General features: G+C 30.8%; 1 protein-coding gene across 23 annotated transcripts in view; it reads left to right on the top strand.

The window, feature by feature from the left end:
• Positions 1–26,983, top strand: part of br (broad-complex core protein) — a 122,642-nt gene that overhangs the window by 80,867 nt on the left and 14,792 nt on the right. For 7 of the 23 annotated variants that reach the window (XR_015837754.1, XM_088262527.1, XM_088262528.1 and 4 more), the window contains 6 exons: positions 17,071–17,281; positions 19,933–20,115; positions 20,829–20,992; positions 21,750–22,080; positions 23,434–23,605; positions 24,115–24,180. Coding sequence is in view for 20 of the 23 variants with exons in the window: in XM_088262518.1 (XP_088118644.1) it covers positions 17,071–17,281; positions 19,933–20,115; positions 20,829–20,992; positions 21,750–22,080; positions 23,434–23,605; positions 24,115–24,180 (1,127 nt within the window). In the remaining 3 variants the exon portion in view is untranslated. The remainder of the gene's footprint in view (positions 1–17,070; positions 17,282–19,932; positions 20,116–20,828; positions 20,993–21,749; positions 22,081–23,433; positions 23,606–24,114; positions 24,181–26,983) is intronic. The other 16 variants (XR_015837756.1, XM_088262521.1, XM_088262531.1 and 13 more) reach the window with 6 other exon arrangements.

Genomic DNA, 26,983 nt, shown 5'->3' with positions numbered 1-26,983 from the left:
TGTATGTCAATAATAAAAAAAGATAAATAACCAGGTATCCTACCATCTAAATTTTTGGCTACACGACTGATAAAGGAATAATATGGCCTTGACTACGATCAAATAATAACTGTGGCAACTTGTATATGATTCGCGCGCGTATGGAAATGTATAAAAATGGCACATGTATTCGTGAATAGAGCGCGTGCATTTGGGTCTAGCTGTACCTGTATAGGAACGTGTGCCATTTTACCATTAGGTTTTAGATTAGACAGTTTTATAGTACAAGCGCATAAAAAATGCACTCTACTTTTGAAAATTTTAGATTTAGAATTTTCATCTACACTTTATGACGAGATAAAAGAAAACCAAATTGAAGGCTAAAGTAAAATTTTATTCAATATAAATATTAATCTATAAATTAGAAATTAGTGACAATGATGTAAAACTGAAGAAATATGGAAGTAAAGATAATTTCAATCTTTCATTACTCTAATATATAAAAAAAAAAAGCGTATAATTAATATTTCGAACACTATCTATGAAATTTTCCATTTTTTAAACACAAAAAAAATATTCGTAAAAAAAAGCTATGTTACCTTATAAAGGCCTGTCGAAGTTGTAACAAAATATGTAGTGATTTTATAACAAAGTTTTTTTTTCATTAAATAATAAGTCATATTTTTCTTTTTTTACTAAAACACACTGTATATTTTTATTGCCAGTTATTATATAAATATATATATATATATATATATTTATATATATATATATATATATATATATATATATATATATATATATATATATATATATATATATATATATATATATATATATATATGTATATATATATATTATATATATATATATATATATATATATATATATATATATATATATATATATATATATATATATATATATATATATATATATATATATATATATATATATATATATATATTTATATTATATAAATATATTTATATATATGTGTGAGTATGTGTGTGTGCGTGTGTGTGTGTGTAACATCTCCAGATTTGCTTGAATAATTTTTTTTCAAGAAAGCCTTTCTCGTTTGAAAAAAATATTAATTTATCATTGGATTTCTTGATTAATAATTGTCGGCTTGTTTCACATTTATTAAAATTTATTAAAAAAATTATATTTTACGTCGCAATTTTTTTTTTGCAAGTTTATAATGGGTGATAGTGTAGGCATAATTTCTGGGGTTAGGGGGTCACTTTCTCCGGCTGACCTCCTGATAGCAACCAAATGTAGCACCACAATTTCTTTGCAATCTAAAGAACATTGTGCACTAAAAGTCTCTTTCCTATTTGCTAAATTGCTTATCTCACAAAAATACAAATATATGTGTAGTATGGTATCATTGACAATATTTTGGGAATCCGATTCCTTGTTCACGAATCTGGGTTTCTTCCCTTGGGAGTTATTTTTACATTTTGACATAAATAATAAATAAAATCTTCCTCAAATCAACCATAGATACTGCCGCGAATATCTGAATAGATAAAAAACAACTGGTCAAATTTTAAACCAAATAACAAATTGGAAATCATGTTTTCAGGCATTTTCCAATATATAACTATTTTATTTTAGATAATGTATTGGAATTTGGCTATTATTTAGAATATATTGTATGTTGGAAAAATATATTTTTTTTTTTTTTAACTCCTTATCTTTCAATAACTCATTATTTATTGATATGGCGTTTAATTTGTAGAACTCCATTTTAATTTATATATTAATTTTTAAATCAAATACAGATTTTTTGAGTCTACTAAGTTGTATTTTATTAACAAAAACACATTCAAAATTTATATTGACAAAACACATAAAAATTAATTTAAGAAATTCGTTTGAAAATGCCATAACTAGGCGAAACAATTGTCACAATATTAATTTTTTATGTATTTTTGTTAGTAAAATACAACTTAGTAGACTCAAAAAATCTGTGTTTGATTTAAAAAATTATACACAACCCATTTGTTTCGATGATTTTTTTAATGTAACATATATTGAAATTTGACTTTTTTTTTGGATAAAATGTTTTTGAAAAAATATTATTTTTGTATGCTTTGCCTTTCAATAACTCATATATTTTCAATACCATATTTTATTTCGAAGAAAAACTGATTTTTTCAATACAAAAACGTTATTTCAAGCTAAAAAAATCAATTACGTCATGTTACAATAAAATTTAGGTGCGATTCATCGTATATTAGGTCTTAACCGACTAATGACGACTATTGGCATCTCTACTACCCAAGCCGCACCTGAAGATCATGACATTGTATCGACTTTATGTAAATTGCTGTGAAGATTATTCAGTGCCTTGTGCACCACTGGGAATAAGACAACTGTCGACCCGTGTATTAATTTTGTTCTTTAATTTGATTAAAAAGTTTTCATTGAACTCGTACTAAGGCGGGAAACTTCATAAACTTAATCCCTGGGTATTCATTTTTAAAGAAATTTAATGAGAATGTTCAGTACTAGCTAAAATGGGCTCTTTTCTTTTGCATAATTAAAAACAAAAAAAAATATCTTAATACGAAACGTCTTCAAAACATTCCAACTTCTTTTTCTTCAAACCCTCATCCGCACCCGATGGTGAATAGGACACTACATCATATAAACGCAGTGTTATCGTAATTGTTAACACATGAAGGGAAGGTGAGCAGCCCTTGGCTTTAGATACCAATCCACTTTTTGAGTTCGCAAGGTATAGACTTACATTATTTAACACTAGTATGTCTCTTGTGTCCTTTCATTATTAAATTGTTACAAATAAATTAAAGAAAAAATATATTTATATATTTATATATATTATCCGTAAGGTGAATAATCCAAAATATGATTGTCAATCATCAACTGCTTAAAATAATAATATCTAAAATTAAAATGTTATATCAGGTTCTCTCTTCAATAAAATGTATGAGAATGAATGATTCTGAATGATCTCACCTATATCTAATTGTTGAAAGATATATATTGTACTTCTCAACTGTCAACGTTACAAAAATTCCACATCTATAAAATTACAACTCACATACGAAAGGAATCCAACAACAGTGCATATATGCAATCCATCTTCGAAAAATTAATGCAAATATGGATGTTAAATAATCGGCAGAATGGTAAGCGTTACACAAATGTATCAAGTGATCACTTAAGCCAGCTAAATGTAGACTGTGAGCTCTGGAACGCTCAGACTTCCATTTTTCATATACACCTTTCATATACATATATAAAATATAATTTTACAACAGTTTACATAAAGAAAGAAATGGCAAAAGACATTCGTTTAAAAATGCCATAACAAGGAGAAGCAATTGTCACAAAATTAATTTTGTGTATTTTTTAACAATAAAATACAATTTAGTATACTCAAAAAATCAGTGTTTGATTTTAACATTTTATCTGTTAATCAAAAAGGAGTTCTACAAATTAAACGACAAATCCATAAATAAATAAAGAAATGGTGTAACGTTGATATTGGGTACATTTGTATATTTTTAAACGGAATGTAATTCCGTTCAATTATTCGCGAGTGATGTTTATTTTTTTAAATAGATTAAGTAAACAACCAATTTGATGAATAACATCAAAGAAGCATCTTTTCTGTTCGTTATCAGTTTAAGGACACGCATACATTTGCCAAAATTTCACCAACACCACTACACGAGTCAGTTAAACAATTTGCGAATAGATTTTCTCGTTATCACTGCGTATAATATACAAAACTAACACACGGAACTTACAAGTGTGTTATATAATGCGATGCACTTTAAATAATTATATGTGAACGGTATTCTGTGGTAAGACACCTTTATAGTATTATTTTAAGTATAAAAAAATACATTTTTAATATCATTTTTGCTTGGTAAATACCAGTATTTCTTAAAATATTATGTGACACGAGTTTCGATGCATTCCCGATTAATTATTTTTTTAAATTTAAAAAATTAATAAAATAAAAAAATTTAAATACCGTACGTGAAGCTAAGTCTAAATTTTACAGATGAGTCCTTGGGACGTTGAAAAATATAGAGGGGGTAGGAACTATTTCGTAGTTTTATTTATTAATTGATTTTTATTACCGGGAACGTTGATCGAAATTCATTCTTGATTATTATCCATTTAAATTTTAATTGGTAAATACCACTATTTCTAAAAATCTATTGCGACAAGTATTTCGATGCATTCCACATCATTTTCCAACACCTTTCAAACAACTATTAAATAGTGGTATTTACCAAGTAAAAATTTATTTAAAAATGGATAGATATAAATCACAAAGTAACTGCCGAATCAATTAATGATATTGCCATTCTTATTGAGTAACCAGAAATGTAACAAAAACCCATAAAACATCTCTTAAAAAGCTCCATTTTATTTCATTTATTGACTGCCTAACCAAGTTATAATATTAAATTATTATTTTAACTTATTTTATTATTACAACCTAAGACTATCCACATGTATCATTTTATGCAAAAGAAGATGGAAGTTCAAGTATCCCGGGGCTTCTTATGACCTAGCATTTCAAAGAATTAAAAACTACGTTCATGAAATGGCTGTTTCCGAAGGCTATAAAATTGGTTATTCAAATAATAATTTTTCCTTCACATTTCAGCTTTAATCCGAATATTACAATACTTCACTGAAAACTTACACACTTATCGTTAGACAATGCAACCATCGACTCTTTTATTACTCACACTGAAATCTAATCATTTCATTGAATTAAATCATCCATTTCTCATTTACGTTTAAGCGGAAATAATATAATAATTCATTGAATACCTGAATGGTACATTTCAATATAAGTATGCAAATATTCCTTCTTGTAATATTATAGTACAGTGGAATGAAATTATTGATAAAAATACTCTAAATGAAAAGAATTGATGAAGGAAAAAATAATTAAAACACGTATAAATAATATACCCCTAGAGTCATTTCAATCATTCATTTAAGAACAGTTTTACTATAAATTATAACAGTAAGAAACAAAAAATATAATGCAAAACAGTAAAAGCACATAAAGAAAGAATGAGGTAAAACAAACGTTTTGTATACTCACATATAGAAAAAAAATAAAGAACTGGATTTAAATCATTTTTAAAAATTAACACAGAAAATTAAATAAATAATTTCAAATAAAAGACAGACAAGGTAAAAATAAGAGATAATCTAATCTTTAGATATTTATAGTATGCTAAGATGCCAACAGCAAATTATTTTATGCCTTTTTTAGTTGGCTATTATGCTCCCTTTCTTTTTTTAATATTTAACTTCTCACACAATATTTAACGATACAATATTTTTAATTTTAATTTAAGTTAAGGTTGATTAATATCACTATTTCTTAAAACATTTTAAAACACGGTGTTTGTAAATAATGCGGAATGCATCGAAACACGTGTCACAATAGATTTTAAGAAATAATGGTATTCACCAAGTAAATCTTAAATTTAAAATCAATAGATATTACCACAAAGTGACTGGGGAATCAATGAATGACTTAATATTTTTCTTCTCGTTCGATCGCCAATTGTTGACGATCCCACGGTTATCAGTATGCGTTGTCAAAATGATTGTTAGGCAAGCACTTAACACATGTAAGGAGTACCAACACCACGACAATATTTGGCAATTCTTTTCTATCGGGGGCTAGCAACGTTTCACACCAAGTATTTACATAGCTTCTTTTTTATATTATATAATTTATTCATTTGATAAAACAAATTCGTATATTTCCGCCAACCGCAGAGCGCTGTTTGTTCATGCGCCTGTATGTAGGATACGTCCTCGATGACATACATATTTGGTGTGTTTTTAATAAATTTTAACGTAAGCAACCACTGTCTGGCAGTGCAGATATGTAAACTGTATGATGATTTGAAAGAGTAAACGCGAAATCATAGCGCATGCTGTAGATAATTCGACTTGCATAATACAGGAAGAAAAAACATTTTTCTTTTGTTGATTATTTAAAAAAAAAATAAACGCTTGAATATACCACTTTATGAGTTTTATTTATATATACGACTAGTTTCGAAAACATACAGCTGTTTTCATCTTCTGGTAAAAATTAAAACTAACGAACAAAAAATATAATTAAAATGTAACTTTGTTTTAAAATCACTATAAATAGTGATTTTAAAACAAAATTACATTTCAATTATTAAATGGAAAATCACAAAGTTAGTGCTTCAAATATAAATTATAACAAAAAATATATTTAGGGGTATATAGGTTACTAAATATAGGGAAGGAGGGGGGTTAAGGAAGAAGATTTTTTGTAAAAGGAAACATTGAGAATAATGGTGACGTATTTTGAAACAGTATATTATTAATTAACGTTTTATGTGAATTTAAATTTTTATGTATTTCTAAATTTTCTAAATTATTCATGACTTGACCTTTATTTGCAATAGAGTGTAATAATTTAAGTACATGAGATTATGTCTCTTATTAATGAAAGTCCGCCTCCGTAGTGTAATGGTCAGGAATTATCTCCGTCTCCTTAGCGTAATGGTAAACGGGTTTAGCATTGTGCTGAAGGGCTTGGGTTTGATTCCCTAAGAGGGTCATAATATGAGTATTAGTAATTTATCACTTTAATATCGATTTAATATTATCCTGGACTAATACTTATAATGCAGGATTGATCACTTTGCCTTCATGTATGTAACGATCAAAATTACACTGCATCTAAACTTTGCATTGCAAGGTTTTAAAAAAGAAGAAAAAACGAAATAATTTTTTAATTTTTTGAAATACCATCGTATATTTTTAAAATTTCCAAGTTGTAAAATAATTATGGTAGTAGGCTTTTTATTTTTAGATCTTGTATAACTTTACCAAAATTTCAAAAGTTTTTTTATAAAGTTTGTAAGCTTCTTTTTCAATTTTTACAATAGGTTTTAGGTTGTCCAAATTCTTAGTTGATTTCATAATGACGTAATGTCAATAAAGTGTGAGGTAAACAAAATTTATATGTGTTCAATAATAAAAATAAAAACATTTACACTTATCTAATTAATGTTACTATCGTGGTATTTTGGAACTTTTTGGGGCCCATTATAGGAAAAATTGAACATTTATATTTGTTTTATTTTCATTAATGCGATAATTTTATTTAAGTTTAAGTTTTTCGGACTAAAATTGTCATCAAACCGAATGTTTATAACTTTAGCAACCATATTTTTCGTGTGTGTATATATATATATATATATATATATATATATATATATATATATATATATATATACAATATATTTATATATATTTATATATATATATATATATATATATATATATATATATATATATATATATATATACAATATATTTATATATATTTATATATATATATATATATATATATATATATATATATATATTATATATATATATATATATATATATATATATATATATATATATATATATATATATATATATATATATATATATATATATATATATATATACATGTGAACATTACTACACCAAGATAGCTAAAAATATGTCCAAAAACAGGTATATTCCCTAGTGATGTATTTACACGATAAAATTTACGATATCTGCATACATTTTGGCATTTATTGTGGGTCTTGTCTTTAAACGATCTTACTTTCTTAAAATGAGGTCAATTTTTATCAACTTAGAACTTACGCGGTGGTTTTATAACTATCAAGTACTAGGAAGTATAGCTAAAAATCCTATTTTTATCGCATTATCAACAAAAAAATAGTTTATTTTCGAGCAAATAGTTGTCCTTAGAGATTGACCTAATTTCTTGTTTGATAAATAAAAATTTACTACTATAGATAAGCCGAAATAGTTTTGGCATAGACGTTATTTGTTATCATTGCCGAATTATTCGCTTAGTGTAGTGGTTAGCGGGTTTGGTTACCATCCTAGAGGTCCTGAGTTCGATTCTTGGGGGTATCAATACTAATACAAGTTACATTTACTACTACTGGTATAAGTAGCGCAGGAATGATCAAATTGCCTTCATGCAATTAACGATCAAAATAACCCTGCATCGGTACGATACAGTGTCCTATGCACCATTGGGTGTAGATAAGGGTAACGAGAAGAATATATACTTCTATCAATGCTAGTAGCACCATATATCAACATTCCACATCTATCAACATATCAACCAACACACGAAGGGAGGCAGAGAGTATAAAACACCACAATAATCTACCTTTGCACACAATCTTCGCCTCTTCCACATTCATACATCCCCTCATACAAACACGCCGATTTTTCTGACCTGACCTGGCCAATTTTAAGTTTTTGAAATACTTGATCATGCCGAGTTTTCCTCGGTCTTGCTCTGCTTCTATCACCAAACACATTCGCCTCATTAATTTGTTTAACTACCGTTTCTTCGCTCATTCGATTCACATTCCAAAACCATCTTAACACACCCTTCTTTCATTTATTTACACAATTTTATCGATAGTACTTATCTAAGCCTTGCATTCTTTTTATTATTTTTTGACATCTCATCAAAGATGAAGAAGAATATGGAAGTCTGGGCATTCTTCTTCATCTTTGATGAGATGTCAAAAAATAATATGAAAATAATTCCTGTAATAGGAGATGATCCAGATTTTGTCAATCAATATTTGGACAATGATTAAAGAAAACACTTGTTTTTTACCACTTGAGTTTTATTATAGACTACATGTTTCAGAAGTTAAACTTCCATCATTCAGGTCTGTATAATAACATATGTTATTATACAGACCTGAATAATGGAAGTTTAACTTCTGAAACATGTAGTCTATAATAAAACTCAAGTGGTAAAAAACAAGTGTTTTCTTTAATCATTGTAACATGTCTTACCACAAAGTTAATGCCGAAACAATAAATAAAATATTTGGACACACTCAAAATCTTGTAAATTGCATTCTTTCGTTATATCACCAAATATATCTCTTTTCAAAAAAGTATGAAATTAAATAATAATTACTGATTTCATTTATACCGTTGTCCGTTAATTTTCCTCACCTACGCCTACCATTCACTAGATAGAATATTTGTTTAAGTTAAATGCGATATCGTGTTTAATATCCATAATATATTATGCATTCCTGGTGTAAAATGAAATTCCTGCTCTGTTTATATGTATCTCATTTTTTATTACGTGTTTGATATTGGCGTTGAATCGAATCAATCATTCGCTATAAAATATTCATAATATTATGACTCCAATTTTAAACTATTTATTATGAATTTACGCCGTCTAGCGCTTCATGCGCTATACCATACACTCTCTGTATAGTTTTAGACGAAACAAACAGTACGTTTCACTTATGAATCTGGATCGCAGGGCCTAGATTCCTTACGGAAGATAACGCTTTAACTACTCAGTGTTTACAGATTTTTTTTAACGAATCCCAACGAACTATTGATGGTTGTCTTTTAAATTTTGATTATATATTTATTTTCAATCGTTCTGGGTGTTTGTGATGTATTTTTTTACATTTACCTTCCCTATCCTTACTTTTCTACCTGCAGACAAGCCTCTAAATTATAGGCTATGCGGGTTATTCCTTTTTTTAATATTTAAAAAGTTATTACCGTAAATAGTTTTTTCAACCGATTTTTTTTTTCAAAGTCACAAAACGTCAAAGCAATCGGTGAATAACTTACGATGATTTAAGATATTGAACAAACGAAAATTTACATCAATTTGATTGTATCCAAATACTTGTTCATAAATTTGGATTGTCTTCACTTAGAAGGTATTTTTCACATATTTTTTTGACATCTCAACATAGATGAAGAATATGGAAGTCTGGGTATTTTACAGGGGTTACGACTTGTCATAAGCTTGTTAAGTGATCCTTTACACACGTGTAACATTAACCATTCAACCCATGATTGATAACCACACTTTTCAAAATTTTGGGAGTCATACAAATCATGACAATCAATCTCATGACGTTCTATGATTGAGTTCACAACAGCCATCTATGATTGGATTTAATAAAGCCTTTATTTAGCAAAGACCCAACCTATGACAGGTCGTAAGCCCTGTAAAATACCCAGACTTCCATGAACTTTTTCATCTTTGTTTCAATGTCAATTGTCCGCCTTATGGTCCGCCTCCGTAGTGTAATGGTCAGCACGCTCGGCTACCGTTCTGGAGGTCCCGGGTTCGATTCCCAAGGGGGGTAAAATAAATATAAGTGATTTTTTCACTGCAATATTTATTCAATATTACCCTGGACTGGTACCTGAAGCGGAAGGCTGATCACCTTTCCTTCATGTGTAAACGATCAAGATAACACTGCGTTTATATGACGCAGTGCCCTATGCACCATTGGGTGCGGATAAGGGTGTTTTTTTTTTTTCAATGTCAAAATGTAAAAATAACTCCCAGGTGGAGAAACCCAGATTTGTGAAAAGTATTTGGACACACTCAAAATGTATGAATTTACATTTTTATTATTATACAAGTTATGTCTCATTTTTAATGCAATCAGATAGTGCGTTTATCAAATTTATTAAATATACCGGTATTCAGTACACCGCACCGATTTTAATAAAGTAAAAATTACCAAACGGAATATTGAATTCATTGTACTGTACATATTTTTAAGAATTATACAATATTATCGATTACTTAAAAGTTTTATTTAAAAACACGTGCTCTCTCATTTTTAATGTGGAATTTTTGTTTTATTTTATAAACCTAAGAGAATTATTCCAAACTTTTTTTTCCAAAAGTTTAATACTCTAATGGTGAGATATACGTCTTTAAATCAGACGGAGTCCCGCCAAAAGTTTAGGCGGAAAACTATATAAATTTTAGAACTAAAACAATATTTACTTAAAATTTCTTCGCTAGCATAAAAATGAGTTTAAACGACTTCCCTCCGAGAATTATACAAACAGACAGTTGTGTGTTTCAGGAATATGATTTTAAATGAAAATATTTTAGCAGCGAAACTTTTATTAAGTAAATAAATATTATCAAGTTACGAGCTTTTGGAGAACATTTCCAAATGCTTACGTTATATCGTACTACATAGCGCTTTATCTGGCTGCGTCCGTGATTTGGTGTGTCGTATCATTTAGAAACAGTCTTAACTACAAGTTTATTTCGAATTTTGAATAAATTATACCGTGTTAAATATTGAGATAGATCTTTCGTTTATAAAACGATAGCCTACCTGACAAAATAAAGTAAATATTTAGAGCAAAAGTAGGTACTTTTAAGATTATAATCATTTTTGAGTATTGGAATTTTAGAATTCGAAGTTAACCGTCTAACTACAAGTTTATTTTGAAGTATACCGTGTTAAATATTGAGGTAAATCTTTCGTTTATAAAACGATAGCCTACCCGTCAAACTAAAGTAAATCTTTAGTGCAAAAGTAGGTACTTTTAAGATTTTATTAATTTATGAGTTTTGGAATTTTAAAATTTGAAGAGTTTTTGTTCCTTTTTCATATTTGTATACACCGATAGGTTAACACCACTTACTATTGGTATTTCAATATAAAACCGCTTGCCAATAGTAAAGTGTTTTTCATTTCATAGGTACCTACCTACATTATATTATACTGAAAGTAGAGGTAAAGAAGATTCGGTCATTCAGATAATTCGCATCAGTAAATCTGTATTACTAAATTGATCCGTTCACTTTAACCGGATCAATTATCAAACCATTGATCTTTTCGGTTAAACTGTCACTCGTTCATTTCGTCAACCAAAAACAAAAGAATCCATCGAACAAAAATTAATCGGTGGAGAGGGGGGGGAGTAAAATTTTCGTTACAAATCGTATTGACAACGACAACCAACAGTTTTTGTTTTAGCAGATTTTGTTATCATAACACACTTACTTTTTCCTGAAAAATATGACACACAAATTGAATCAATGAATCTCTGAATCGATAAATGAACAAATCAGCGCTTGTGAACGAGATTCAGTATGATTATGAATGTGATCCAGTTACTTACGAATGATCCATGTGTAACCTAAATTATAAAAAGTCTAAAAAATCAATTATTTTTAATAGTTAAACTAATGTTGGGAGATGATTTTTTTAGGAACAGATAAGTTTTATAATTGCAACTCAAATTCAAGAAATATTATTTTCAGAAAATGAAAAAAATAATAAACTTTTAATATACGAATATCAATGCAACGACCTTGATTTTTTAATAGTTTAAACTAAGATTTCGTCTTAGACTGCCAATAATTAACTGTGTCACCCTAATACGCGTAATTTTTACAGATTTTTCTACTGAATGGTAATTGATCTCATTAGATTCGGTCTCAAAGAACCGACAAAATACTTAGAAGAGATTAAATAAACACACTTGTAATCTCGCTCACTCGTAAATCTCCAAGTGCTCTCGTATCACTCACACAGGTGCACCCGAGATCACCCAGCGAGACCCATCGATACGTCACCAACCAAATATGCCATACTCGTTAATCTGTCTAGCAACATACGAGTGGCAGTATCATAAATAAATACCATAAAATTATCGGATAAGACTCAACAGTCAACAAATAAAAAGTGACCGTTTAATTTTTTTCCACTAATCCGTAGTCATAGTGTCTGGATGTAAACATTGGGAATAGGTGTCCGTTCGACCCCTGGCTTGAAACATAACATAATTTACAATGATTAAAGAAAACACTTCTTTTTTTACCACTTGAATATAATGTTATTATACAGACCTGAATGATGGAAGTTTAACTTCTGAAACATGTAGTCTATAATAAAACTTAAGTGGTAAAAAACAAAGTGCTTTCTTTAATCATTGTAACATGTCTTTGCACAAAGTTAATGCCGAAACAATAAATAAAATAACATAATTTACGAAAACAACCTAAAATTGATGACACACGACATTAAAATATATTAAATAGTTACTTGTAATATAACAAAAAAACTAACAACTCGGCAAACGCCATGCGATGTTAACTGTCAATTTTATCGTATATTTTATAAAAAATAACTTTAAATATGTACTTTCATAGTTCCAATATTTTTTTTTAATGTGTTAAAAGTGCGTCTGATGGCTATGCAACCCTAAAGGGCCTGAGCCAGATATACCAGACAAAGTTCTGAATAGGTAATCTGACGCTATTCCCCAAGAAAGCAAACATTCAAATAAAGTTATATTATTGTTTTGTCCAAGATATATCAAGTAATACAACAGCGAAGTGCCCTGGAGGTTGTATTTTACGAAAATTACGCTATATTCTTCTTCATATTCAAACCCTCATCAGCACCCGATGGTGCATAGGGCACTGCATCATATAAATGATTAGGATAACCTAATCGTTAAAACATAAAGCAAAGGTGATCAGCCCTCCGCTTGAGGTACCAGTTTAGAGTAATGTTGTCACTTGTATTTATTTGACCCCTGCCTGGGAATCGAACCCGGGACCTCCAGTGACGAATTATTTAAGGCGCTATATACATTATCTAAACTTATTATTGTAAAAAAAATATATTCGAGGCCGTTGAATTTTAGACAGCGTGTTTTGCAGACGTCTATGTAATCGAGGGTAAATAACTATGTACTCGTAAGTGCAATTCGTCTGCTCCGAATTCGCAGTTTATTTACACAACCAAATAATGTCTTCGCGGAATGACATTCTTGACATTCTTCGCTCTTCTATTTCGCCATCATTTTTATAGTCGGATCGTATTTTTAATTAAGTATTACTGAGAACGATATTTAACGGGAGGGTAATCGTTGAGTATCAGAATGTGCAATCTCTCTACGTTTATCTAATTATTATTCTCTGTAACTGTGACTACTCCCGTTCTGATGGCAGAATCACGTATCAGTGTCACTCATCGCCATCCCCATATAGACAACATTAAACTCCTATTGTCCTGTCTCGTATTACAGCTGTGGTCACCGGAATGGGTGACATTGGTCGATGAAACTTTTTGCAATCTGCATTTCGTCGGCCTCAATTAAGTATGAACATTTTTATAACGTTTTCATGTGATAATAATGGCGTCTTATCGCGTTTGTTATCTTCTTCTGATGTAGTTTAGTTTTTGAGGGACTTGAACTTGAACAAACCTGATTGTTCTACCAACTGTATTACCTACTACAAAAAATAAATTAATAATACTTCGAACAAAACTTTTGTATCGTATTGTATCTTAAGGCCCTAATACACTGAGTGCGATGCGATCTTGGACCGTTTGCAAGCTCAGTTACCAATGGCCGCCCATATAAGCTTAATATTAGGATATGCGAGATCGCATTCGTACTTGCATCGCGCAGATTGCATTGCGTTCCATACCTTATACATGCAATTAATAATGTTTATTTCAAGTGTAAATCAAACAAATCATGTTTAAAAATGTTTATTTATCTTAATTGGGGTTAAAGTATAGGAAGATATTTATAAGCATCTTGCAAATGTGAAATTAAATAATTAGTGGAAGAAATATGTATGAAAAGAAATAACGCAATGGAAATATACGGTCTCACATAGCCTCTTAGTGAGCTTATTCGTGTATTCACATTTGCCTTAAAATTTTACCTTTTATCGGAAAACGGATTTCACCGTTACTCGTTAACATGTGTTAAAAAAATGAGTATTTAAAATGAATCTAAAGTTTATTTGGATGGGGGTAGATAAGAGAGGACTGTCCTAGCCGTATTTTTAGTATAGAGTTTTCGTAACGAGGTCAAATTTTAACAGGATTCGCGAATACGGGGAATGGGCACCATAGTTATGAGAGATTGCACGCGTTCTGAAGCCAGATCGTTGGATCGGATCGCATCCCGTGTGTAAGGGCCTTTATCAACATTATTTATCAATTTTACTTCAATTGCTTCTTGACTAATATTATCGACATTAACTTCACTACATAAAACTTATGATTAGACCTGAAGACGGAAAAAAAAGTTTTTTTCCTGAATAAAATATAGATAAACGTTGAATCTTTGATTTTTTTATTTATTATCTTCATATTTTAGAAGAAGAAAGACCCATAACATAATTAAGATTTTTAACAGCTAAATTTCTTTATCTGGTCAAATTATAAGCTTAAAAAAATAATAAAAATGAAAACGGTATTTTCTGGCTTTTCTCATGTGTGTGATATAATCCAGGATTCGGACCTCACATACTAATATAAGAGTTTCTGCTTAATAAAAAAGCTTCTTTACATCTCACCAATAGATGTCTGTAGTGAAGTTCTAGTGATTCAAGAACAAGGTTTCTAAATTGGTTCATATATATAGATCTTCCAAGAATTTGAGTAGTGTGGTTGTCAATGATGGGTAGAATTGGTGAATGTTACACGTGTGTAAAGTAGCCACTTAAACCAGCCGATGACGGTCGTCAGCCCCGTAAATGCCCAGACTTCCATATTCTTCTTCATCTTTGATGAGATGTCAAAAAATAATATAAATTACTGTACAAAATAGCTATAACGTTGATTAAACTTGATAATGAAAAGCAATTCATTTTAATTGCATTCATGCGATACTAATCTATTTTTATACATATCTTCGCTGTCACACTTACTTTCCTTATCTATTTTCTTTTATTCTGATTATTTCATCGAATGATACGTATTGAATTTAGATTTATGTATAAAAATTGGTCAACTAAGTAACCCATATTACTACCAATCGTGATATATTGTTTAAAGGAAATGAGAAAACCAAATTAGTCAAAAACATAAACACTATAAAACATACTCTCGACTCCAGAAACAGTTTTGCTTTGATGATTTTTCGTTCGAATACAAAATATCCATTAAAACTATAGCAAAATAAACAAACATCATAGGAAATTCATATAAATAATTTACATGCTCATAACATTTTGCATTTTTAATTCGGCATATATTTTTTTCAAATAGGATGTGGCAAATCCTTTACGTCATTAGATCGCACATTAGAATAATAGCGTTATGCCTAATAATTTCAAAAAGAAAATTATGTATTGGTATTTATTATTTAATACGCATTATATTTAAGTGTATCTAATAATAATAATAATAAAACCCTTATCCGCACCCCAATGGTGCATAGGGCACTGTGTCATATAAACGCAGTGTTATCTTGATCGTTTACACATGAAGGAAGGGTGATCAGCCCTCCGCTTCAGGTACCAGTCCATGGTAATATTGAATAAATATTACAGTGAAAAAATCACTTATATTTATTTTACCCCCCTTGGGAATCGAACCCGGGACCTCCAGAACGGTAGCCAAGCGTGCTGACCATTACACTACGGAGGCGGACAAGTGTATCTACGTATCTTAATTTTTACCTACGCGTATTTTCCATGACATTTATCTTAATTTTTACATCCGCATATTTACCGCCCGATATATAATTATTTTCCTTCAAATAATTTATTACTACATTGAATACGTCAGCAACAAAAAAAAACAAAAAACAAAAAAGGAAAGAAAACAGGGGAGCTTTTAGTTAACTTTTGTTGCGGTATCCTCTCTTAAAGTCCCTTTAAGAGCTTAGAATAAGCTCGTTTTATAATATAAAATTTGCTTAAAATTATTTAATTGAACAGTTAACTAATCGATAACACATATTTATATATTTTGTATGTTAAAAGCATTGTTAACTTTGTAGTATGGTAATATAACACCCTCCTTGTGATGATAAGGAGAGTGTTCTATTACCATATATTTATTTGTCTTCTTTCTCTCTTTCAAAATGTTATTTTTATATATAAATGTCAGATCATATTAACTTTATTTAATGACCTGATGATGGAATGATTGTTCCGAAAGGAGAGTGTTACATGTTTATGTTGAAAGTAAAGGTGGAGACTGACCGGAGCATTTCGTCGTAACATAACGTCGTAACATCGCTCGCTGCGAGCATCACCGAGCATCCGAAACTATGGATGGAGCGCTCGGCTCGCTGTACTGACTGCCTGAATGCTCGCATCGTAACGTGTTACGTTACGACGAAGTGCTCCGGTCAGTCTCCACCTTAACGTGTACTTTTTGCGTCTCAAGTGCTGTGCATAATTGATTTTTTCTTTTTTAACAGTGATACGTATGCAACGATGGCAGACACTACTGACACCCAGCACTTCTGCCTGCGATGGAACAACTACCAGAGCAGCATAACGTCTGCCTTCGAGAACCTGCGGGATGACGAGGACTTCGTAGACGTTACGCTCGCCTGTGACGGCAAAAGCCTCAAGGCACATCGGGTAGTGCTCTCCGCGTGCAGCCCTTTCTTCAGGGAACTCCTGAAGGTAACTTTCATAAACATATTTCATCATCTTGTCCTCATCTCGTTCGGTACTTTGCTGTTGAAGCGTAGTAAGTTGGTGGAAGATTATCAGTGAAATATTGCTAGTTCTTTAGCTTTAGTTGATTCTATTGTAAATATAAGTTACTAGGTACGTCTAAGTGACTGACCTCTAGGAGAGACAAATCTAGAATGCCGCTTGCCAGACTTTTTGGGAATATACACGATTCCAAGATGCTGTTATCACCACTATATCACCAACACACCCACATTCCTTACAACTGTTAAACTTCATTTTGATGCAGGAAACATGGCTCCTTCCCAAGGATACATTTTTAGTTGTTGGTGGAATTCATCGTTGTATGACAGATTCAATATACGTTGTATGACAGATGTTCAAACGGTGAAATAAGGAAGTGATTTAAGGCTAAGATAAGCATTATCCATCAAATCAAAGGGTATTAGACTGAAATCTAATCAAATCAAAGGCTTCGTGTATTTAACGACCAAGATAACACTGCTTCTTTACGATGAAGTGTCCTATGCACCTTTGGGTGCGGATAGGGGTTAGAAAGAAGAAGAAGAAATATTGCATAATGGGATAATCGGAACCGCGTGGAGCTGGGAGCCGAGTTTCCCGACGGGGTGTGGCTTTAGGCTATGCTTATCAAAATTAAGCCAACTAACCAACCTTATCATTGTTAATGTTTGAGGATGTATAGAAATGTGGTAAAGGTTATACAGCGCAGTTATTAATAAATTGCACTGGCAATGATAAGGACAAGAAAGCAGTAAAATTAATTCATGAGCAATTGGAAACATTAATACATGATAGTTGAAATGGATCGTTCAGCTTTTCTTTGTTTTTTCGTTCTTGGCGACACTGGATATTTTTAAACCAGACCAGAGTATGGAAGGCAACCAATGTCTTATTACCAGTGTTACAATAGCCAATTTTCCTACCCCTTTCTCATCAATCTTCAGTTTATCTTCAAATAAATACTTATCTCTACTTTTTTTCGTTATCATAAAAAAATTGCGCACAAATTGCTTCCTGTTGGATTTTTACGTAAAAATATTTAAAATTATTACAAAGATCCAGTTTCAGTAGACTAAATTTTAAAAAATCGTTCCAAATTATTTTTTTGATTATTTAGGTAAGTACTTAATATTTTAACGTGTGTCTTGCAGGGGGTGCTAGAGAGGGGGAAAGTGGTATTTTTTCTTCGAGACACTATTATATGTTATGCTTAACTAGGGTAAAAGTATATAAAAATATTGCAAAACATCTTTCAATCGTGAAATGAAGTATTTTATACAAAAATTCGAATGGGAAATATTTTATATTCCACAATATATACATATATTCTTCACCCCGTCGCTGAATATAAGCTAATTTAGAATATGATATTTCCTTAACGAGTCACATCTTGTCATCTTACCCGGTCATATTCTGTTATTCTATCGGCTTTGATCTTCCTGCCCTTATCTCATATGTAATTTTCTGCCCTTCAATTAGTTTTACGATAGTTTCCGCTTGTCGTTTTATTTTACAGTCATTATCGCGTGTCAAATATTGGCTTTCCATAGAAATAATACAACCTTAGTACTTTTTATAACAATGATAAATCCTTTTAAACAGTTATCCTCTATTCGACTTTTTCTTCACTATTTTTTTCCAGTCAGAATCTTAATACAATAAGATTCGCGTACTTTTTATTTACTGATTCATTCCAAGAATTATCTTTCGACAATTTTCCTAGTTTGTATATTTAATATATAATAAGTATGTAATAAAATTCCAAGAAACTCTTTTATCGTTCCAATTAAGTTTTTTTTTGTTTTCCGACCATAATTACTTTTAATAATCTGAACTGGTCCAAGAACTGTTATTGATTTTTTTTCTTCTTAAACTAGGTGAGATTACAAATAATAATAATTATTTTTTCATTTGCTTCATGAAAACTTCGCTGTGCAGTGTAATTTAATGAGATAATATGCCATACTAATATATGTAGTGTCTGTCTGTTCATTATTATTATTTATAAGCCTAGCAGCATCTCGTGGAATTCTATAACACTTTCAGCGGTGACATCCCTATTTTCATTCATATTCTCTTAGCAAGGGCGCCAACCGTACAATTTTATACAAATATTGACAATTCGTTGTTTTGACAGCTGGTTTGTTGTTTTCTTGCACAAAATTCTTAATTCATATCAGTCGCCGGTGCATTGTTATTTGTTGTGTGTTTTTATTCAATATTATTTTATTTATCGTTATTATGTAAGTGTTATTATAACAAAATAAAGTACATAAACCAACGTTTTCGTAGCGGCTTGAAATTTCTTATAAAAATACAATCTTTACAAAGTTGTTCGTGCGATTCGTAACTTTCTTTCTGGAAGTAAATACCTTATTCGAACAAAAATAAGAGATTATTTTCTTTATATTTAAGTAGGTGCCTACTTATGATTAAAATCCGTATTCAAATTTGGAATATTTACACCCGCGTTTCTTTGTTTTGGTGACTTCAGTTTTTAAACGTGAAAAAAATTGCCCCCAATCTGAAATGTCCGCTATTCATGGCTAATAAGTATTTTCACTATTGTAATAGTTAAGTTCTTTCTTTTATTTGATGTGTTATCTTCTTTCCAGTCAACACCGTGCAAGCACCCTGTGATAGTTCTGCAAGATGTGGCCTTCACAGATCTCCACGCTCTCGTTGAATTCATTTACCACGGAGAAGTCAACGTCCACCAGCGATCTCTCAGCAGCTTCCTGAAGACTGCGGAGGCCCTGAGAGTGTCGGGACTCACTCAACATGATGATGCTCAAGGGGTAAGGAACCTTTTCTGTTTGCATTCACTATCAAATTTTATCTGAACCTTTACTTTTAAGAATACATTATAATACACAATTCCCAAAAGTAGAAACTATTTTAAAACAAACAGCAATTCTCCAACTATTTAAGGGTGAAAATTACTTAAATCTAATTAAAAGTTCATCTTTGAGATATGAACACACATGACTTTACATTACCAAAACGCAATACCAGACAATTCCAACAGAACTTTAAATATTTGGTAATTAAGTACTTCAACAACCTTCCTATGGACATGAAAAAATTAAACACATTAAAATGCAAAAGAATTTTATACATATTAATCTAAGAAGGAAAAAAAAAGAAAAAAATATAGTAAAAATAAATTGTATTACCGACAGATATAAATAATAAGTGTTAGTCCCTCTCCAAACACAAGAGCTCGGTCTCTTTATTGGAAAGAACTGTGTTATTAATTTTAAGATTGTAAGTAGAAATGTCTTGAAAATGAATTAAAATTAAACCATATTAAAAATTAAAATTAAAAAGAATATAAGATTCAATATAAGTCCCCCTTAGCCAGTAGTAATAATATTTTATGACATCCTTTAAATAATTCATTCATTGCAAATATTGCTAGTTCTATAAATAAAATATTATTTTCAAGATTTTGTTATATATTAATCGAATGAGTAAGAATATCCTTGAATTAGACATAAATGTGCGTTAGTTGGCGCAGGTCCACAACATGGCGGCGCGGATGGCTGCCGCGGGGGCTCCCGTGCCTCCCCCTACGCCTCCGCCCCTCCCGCCGCCCCTCAGCGCCCCCTCGTACTGTGACAAGTTGGAGGAGGCCCTGCTCTGCCCACCAACTGTTCAGCAGTTTCTACGAAGGTAACACTACTAATATTTTTATTATCTTAACCATCAGGCCATCAATAACAAAGCCACACATTTTTAGCACTAATATATTGTGAGTATACTGGCAAAAAACGTGTGTGAATAATCCCTGTTATTTAAAGCTTTTAGCCTGAATAAAATACCCGCTATTAAACTTAAAGTTGAATTTACTTTTAAAACCACATATATATATGACATTTCAAACTACTTTGTATATTTTGCCAGAACATTGAAAACTTTACAGTGTGCATCATTAAGTCAACATTGCATATGTTTGAATTTTTGAGTTTGAGCAAGGGTATTTCATAAAATTAGGCACGGGATATACTGTACACACTTAACTTTAACAGTGAATGTTAGTTCCCGCATCAAGGTCTTAAACACTCCGGGAGTACAATAATTGATGTCTAACTTTCTCTGGGGCTCTTATAATATAAAAATAACAATAAATCACCAAATGGATGTATTATGAAGATTAAGATTAAGAAGAAATTATGTAAAAATAATAAAAAAAAAATTAAAATCACCATCTCTAGATTTTATTTTATGACAAAATTACCTACAAATATCCACAGATGTCATTGCTATAGAAGTTACATCATACTAACTGACAGATAGACTTCGACGTTCATTAACGATGATACTCCTTTGAGGAAAATTTGCACCAGCGTTCATTTACGTCCATGCTTCCGGAAAATTTCATTTTTTTCCCATCCAAGTATTTGACCTGTCGTTTTGTTTGTCCGGACAGAGTGAACCACCACCCGCGCCGCATCTCCCGCAGCTCGGACAACTCGCCCGACGGGCTGAAGCGGGCGCGGCACGACAACAACAACACGGAGCAGCTGTCCCACATGCCGCACGACTTCTCCACCAAGCACATCCAGCACTCGATCCACCAGCACCAGCACGCCAACAACAACGGTAACGGCATCTCCAACTCGAGCGGCAGCCCCTCCCCGGGGCTGGCGGAGGACGTGAAGAACGAGCCCATGGACCTGCTCTGCGGAGCCGCCACCGATCTCGACAGGAGCGACGACTCGCCGCCCTCCCACCAAAGACCTCATGTAAGGTTCAGAAATGTAATTATGACCCTTTTTTACCCTTTTTTTAGTTTTAATTCTTTTTATTTGTCCTTTATTGTTTTATGTTCGCAAGACATGACAAACCGCACGTTAACCGCTTCATACTTTTGAACGAGTCACGTTCGCGCGCTAAATGCAATTCAATTTTTAATTTTTCAATCACATTTTTGACGATGAATTAGTACAAAATATTGTAGACATAATTGTAAATGAAGTATGCTTAAATTGTTATATTTTATTTGAGAAGTGGATGAACTTTGAATAAAATATTTTTAATAACCTGATGTTTTTAAACACTTTTTATAAAAAAAAAACCTTAGCATAAAGTGGTTAACCGCAAATTTGTGTAGCGCAATAATTAGGGCAGTTTTCTTTATGTCGCCAAAACATTTGATTACGCATACAGTCAAAGATATCTACATTTAGTATAGATTTATAATAAAATCCATATAAAGTCAATAAATACATCAAACAAACAAAAATTCAGCCATAGTTTTAACCATTTTTCTCTTCTCCACTTAATTTGATGGTTACTTTTTAATAACAAAAATAATTCAATATTCTTTATAATATCAAATTGACACATGATTTTTTTTGTAATAATTAAATCCCCATTATTGTAAAGAATGAATTTATTCAAAATCTGCCTTTTTTATTTTGTCAAACAAAATTTTTATCATTTTATTTTGTCATTTAAGTGCGCGATACGATAGAGAGTGCATAATAAATCCTTATTCTAATCAATAGATAATATTTATCAATAGGAAATTAATTTGTTATATGTAACTATAAAATATCTAAAAATAATATAGACAAACCTTCAAATATTAAGTACGCAAGTACTTGAGTCAATTTTTTTAAATATGGTAAGTCCTTTTGACAAAAATTATTTGTTAAATTAATTTTTAATTTTTGTTTGTTTTTTTTATTTAAGCGGCTCATTATTAGAAATAGGTATCAAATTGTGGTAGATTGTATTCGAACCGAGAAATTCTGACTTAAGTTATTTGATAAAGAAATGTAAGTTAAAATATTATATAGTTATACTTAAGTACATGAAGGTCTTTTTTAGATAACTTTTTTTAGATTAATTATTTTATAATTAAAATGTAACTTTGTTTTAAAATCACTATAAATTCACAGTGATTTTAAAACAAATTTACATTTTAATTATAAAATGGAAAATCACGAAGTTAGTGCTTCAAATATAAATTATATTAATTATTTTATTACATTTTGTTATTTTTTGTTTAATTTTTATTGGTTTTCCAATAAATAAACAAGAAGAAGATAAATGTTTTGTTATTGGTGGTTTTGTTGGAGGATAACGTTTGTCCCTCTTGTCCCCAGATGGGTCCGCCGTCGCGGGGCTCCTCTGCAGAGGCGGATGTGCGCACCACTCCCCCCATCCACCAGCCCCCCCCACCGGCCTTCCTCTCCCCGGGAGACGCCAAGCTCTACGTGCCCAACGCCTTCAACTTCAGCAGTATGGCCGCCCTCGCCGACCACTCACCGCTCTCAGGTAATTATAATTCAATTTCATTCATTTGTTCGGCACTCACTTTATGGTAAAATCGTTTTTTTTTTAAAAGAGAAATATTTATGTTACGCCCGCCTCCGTAGTGTAATGGTCAGCACGCTCGACTACCGTTCTGGAGGTCCCAGGTTGGATTCCCATGGAGGGTGAAAATAAATATTAGTGATTTTACACTCAAATGTTTATTTAATATTACCCTGAACCGATCCCTGAAGCGCAGGAGTGATCACCCTGCCTTCATGTAAGCAACGATCAAGATAACACTGTGTTATTATGATGCAGTGCCCTATGTACCATTGGGTTAGTAAAAGAAGAAGACAAGTGTTAAAAAACAGTTGATTTCACTTGGTAAATAGCATTATTTCTTAAAATCTATTCTGATTTTTAAATTAAAAATGGATAGATGTGTCGGGTTGACTTACCTCAAAATGAATGGCGAAACAATAAATGAATGTAGGTGTTGAAAGATTTGAGCAGTTAAATAATGGCAACAGTGTATTACCCTTCAGGTCTCGGCAGCCCCTCCCTCACGGCAGACGGCCTCGCTGGAACGTCGCAAGGTGAGTGATATCAAGTGTGCACTCGCTTCTTCACATACTACCTTCTCTTCTTGGAATATTCTCTACCATAGGACACATACATAGCGTCTCATACCATCATGTCACGCAAGTCCTTTCCTTGCTGTCAATCACTGTGTCATTCGCTACATCGTTTTTCTTTTATCGTTATAAGCTTTGACACTATCCGAAGGGTGAAATACTTGACCCGTATCGAAAACATGGATACCCAAATCACTTGGATATTTGGTCATTTTTTACAATTTTTCTTTTTCATTATTTGAAAAAACAGACGTAGCAATCTCTGAGACATCCATCTGCTGATCTACTTTTCTTTTTCTAAATCTTTTGTTAGAAAAACAAGCACTCGGGTGTCATAGTGGAACAACTTAAAATGGTTCACTCAGAAATTAGAACTTTATTACTAATGCCTTTATTTGTTTAAAAATAATAATAACATCTAAAAATGTTGTTTCTGATCAATATTATAACCGTGAAAGAAAAGCGAATGCATGCCTCGCATTTTGTCGTTGTGATTGCTAACTTATGTTATGTCTATGTTAAATTGCCAGATTATTTTTTACTATCGTAATTTAAACATAAATATTCTTAAAACGTCATACTTATTAGTGTCCCTCTATTTCTCGCTCTCTCTCTCTCTTGATCTTGCTCTCTCTCTCTCTTTTCTCAAAATAATCATAACCTGGCAACTTTGACATCATACCATAATGCACTTTCAATATGTTTTTGTACATTATCTATGTATGTATATAGAATACTGTATATTGTTTTGCATATAAACTAATTCCCAAATGTGGTGATTGTTCTTCCTACTTCTTGTTCTACCGCATGCATTCCATAGTATCTAACGCTTTTTATATATTTTATGAGACTGGAAAGATATTTTGGAAACTTGTACATACATGAAATATTGTGTAAATATTTGCAAAACTGAAATTTTATTTCTTCCCCGCAGCATATTTAGATCTAGTTTATATTATTGTAAATATTTTATTTTTTAATTTATTTTTAATTTTACTTTTATTTTTAATGGCCGAGAAGTTTTTATTTTGGTGCCGATCTACATATATTGTTAAGTAAAATAATTATTTTTAAGAGCCCTAAGTGTGTGTCCAAAACATGTTTTTCTATCTTCAAAATTACTGTCGGATAAAACTACTATTTTGAGTGTCTAGTATTTAAATTCGATGATACATAATTTTAATTTACTCTTTGAGTTTCTTTATGAGCACGTTACTGCAAACATTTTTTATTACAGCAGCTGAACAAAATTTTATATTTTGAAAAATTAATATAATTTATTCATATTATTACTATTATTATAAACATGATAATTGTTATCGACTGTAAGGTAATCAAAATGTTTATCTGTGTATTGTATTTAAAATAAATAATAGTAATAATAACCTAATTATTTAACTATTAAAGGTGTTAATGGATTTTTTCCATCTCTCGTCACATTCATTAAATTCCTTTGATTATACTTTATAGTCAGATATCTACCTATACACCACGTTTCAGGTCCGTACCAAACATTTCCAGGTGTTTATCTAAGATAAATAATAAGAAAAAATAAGAAGAAAAAAACGATAAGAAAAGTCCTTAACATTTTACCAAAAGTGAAATTTTTAAAGGAATAACCCACGAAGACTCTTAGAGGCCTGTCTGTAGATAGGATAGCAAGAGAAGGAAAGATAGATATGAAAAATGCATCATAAATACCCAGAAAATAACCACCAATTGAAAATAATAAAAATTATATTTCATGTTTGCATCTGGCAGGAATCGAACCTGTCAATTTTTCATTTTTCATACATTTTGTTTACAAAATATCAATGTTTACCCTAAGTTACTTGAAATCAGAAACTTCGGGTTAGATCGTTTAGTAAAAAAAAATATATCTTTACGGATTTTAATCTCACCATCTGAAATGTAAAGTTATCACATGCCCGAAGCACGGTGCATACAAATTACATGTTCGTAAAAGCATCGTTTACTGGATCATGGAAATTGGTGGGTAGTAATTTTCGATACTGTAATAATGTTTTTTTTGGCATTCTTACTAGCATATTCAAGAAGGAGAACCAAAGAAATATTTATTCTCCAATCTGTAAAATAATGGTTTTCACAATCGATCATATCAAATAATTTAAGTACTTAATCCTTGTTTCACTCGTGAGTCTATTTAAGAAAAAAAAATTGTACATATTTTTAATTTTTTTTTTTTTTATATTAATTTTTAATACTGACTGTTTTTTTTTATCATGCAACCATGAAAAAATATAAAAATGTCCTTAATTTAAAATTGATGAAATAATTCCTTCATTTTCAAAAAGATTTTTTTTTATCAGTTCATAATACTAATAATTTAATTTTTTAAAAGTATTTTACACTTCATATCCAAAGCTTAAGTCACAATGGTACAGATATTACATTTTCGCGAGCGTCTACATAATTTACAATTAGATTTTGCATTTTCGAACCTAAACTTAAACTTAACTTACAGCTATTTTTTCTTTTTTTGTTATCATTTTTTGTATTACTTTTTTTTAAATGAAGGTGTATTTTTTCGAAATGTTAAATCCGCAACATTGAAGAGAAAATAATAAAAAGGATTAAAAAACATATTTTAAAATAGGATTACCTAACAAACTTCACATACGACTTTCAGAGCTTAAAATTGTGTCTTTAAAATTGATTAAATTTCTTGCAGAGTATGGAAGGAGGTGTGTTTTCACTTACAATTCAAGCTCTTATTTAATTTTGAAATTTTTCAATGTTATTC

The sequence above is a fragment of the Brachycentrus maculatus genome, unplaced genomic scaffold (genome assembly GCF_059751285.1).
Source record: "Brachycentrus maculatus isolate JH-2025_06_01 unplaced genomic scaffold, ASM5975128v1 h1tg000180l, whole genome shotgun sequence".
NCBI classification, from domain to species: domain Eukaryota; kingdom Metazoa; phylum Arthropoda; class Insecta; order Trichoptera; family Brachycentridae; genus Brachycentrus; species Brachycentrus maculatus.
This window is presented reverse-complemented; position numbering and strand designations above follow the sequence as displayed.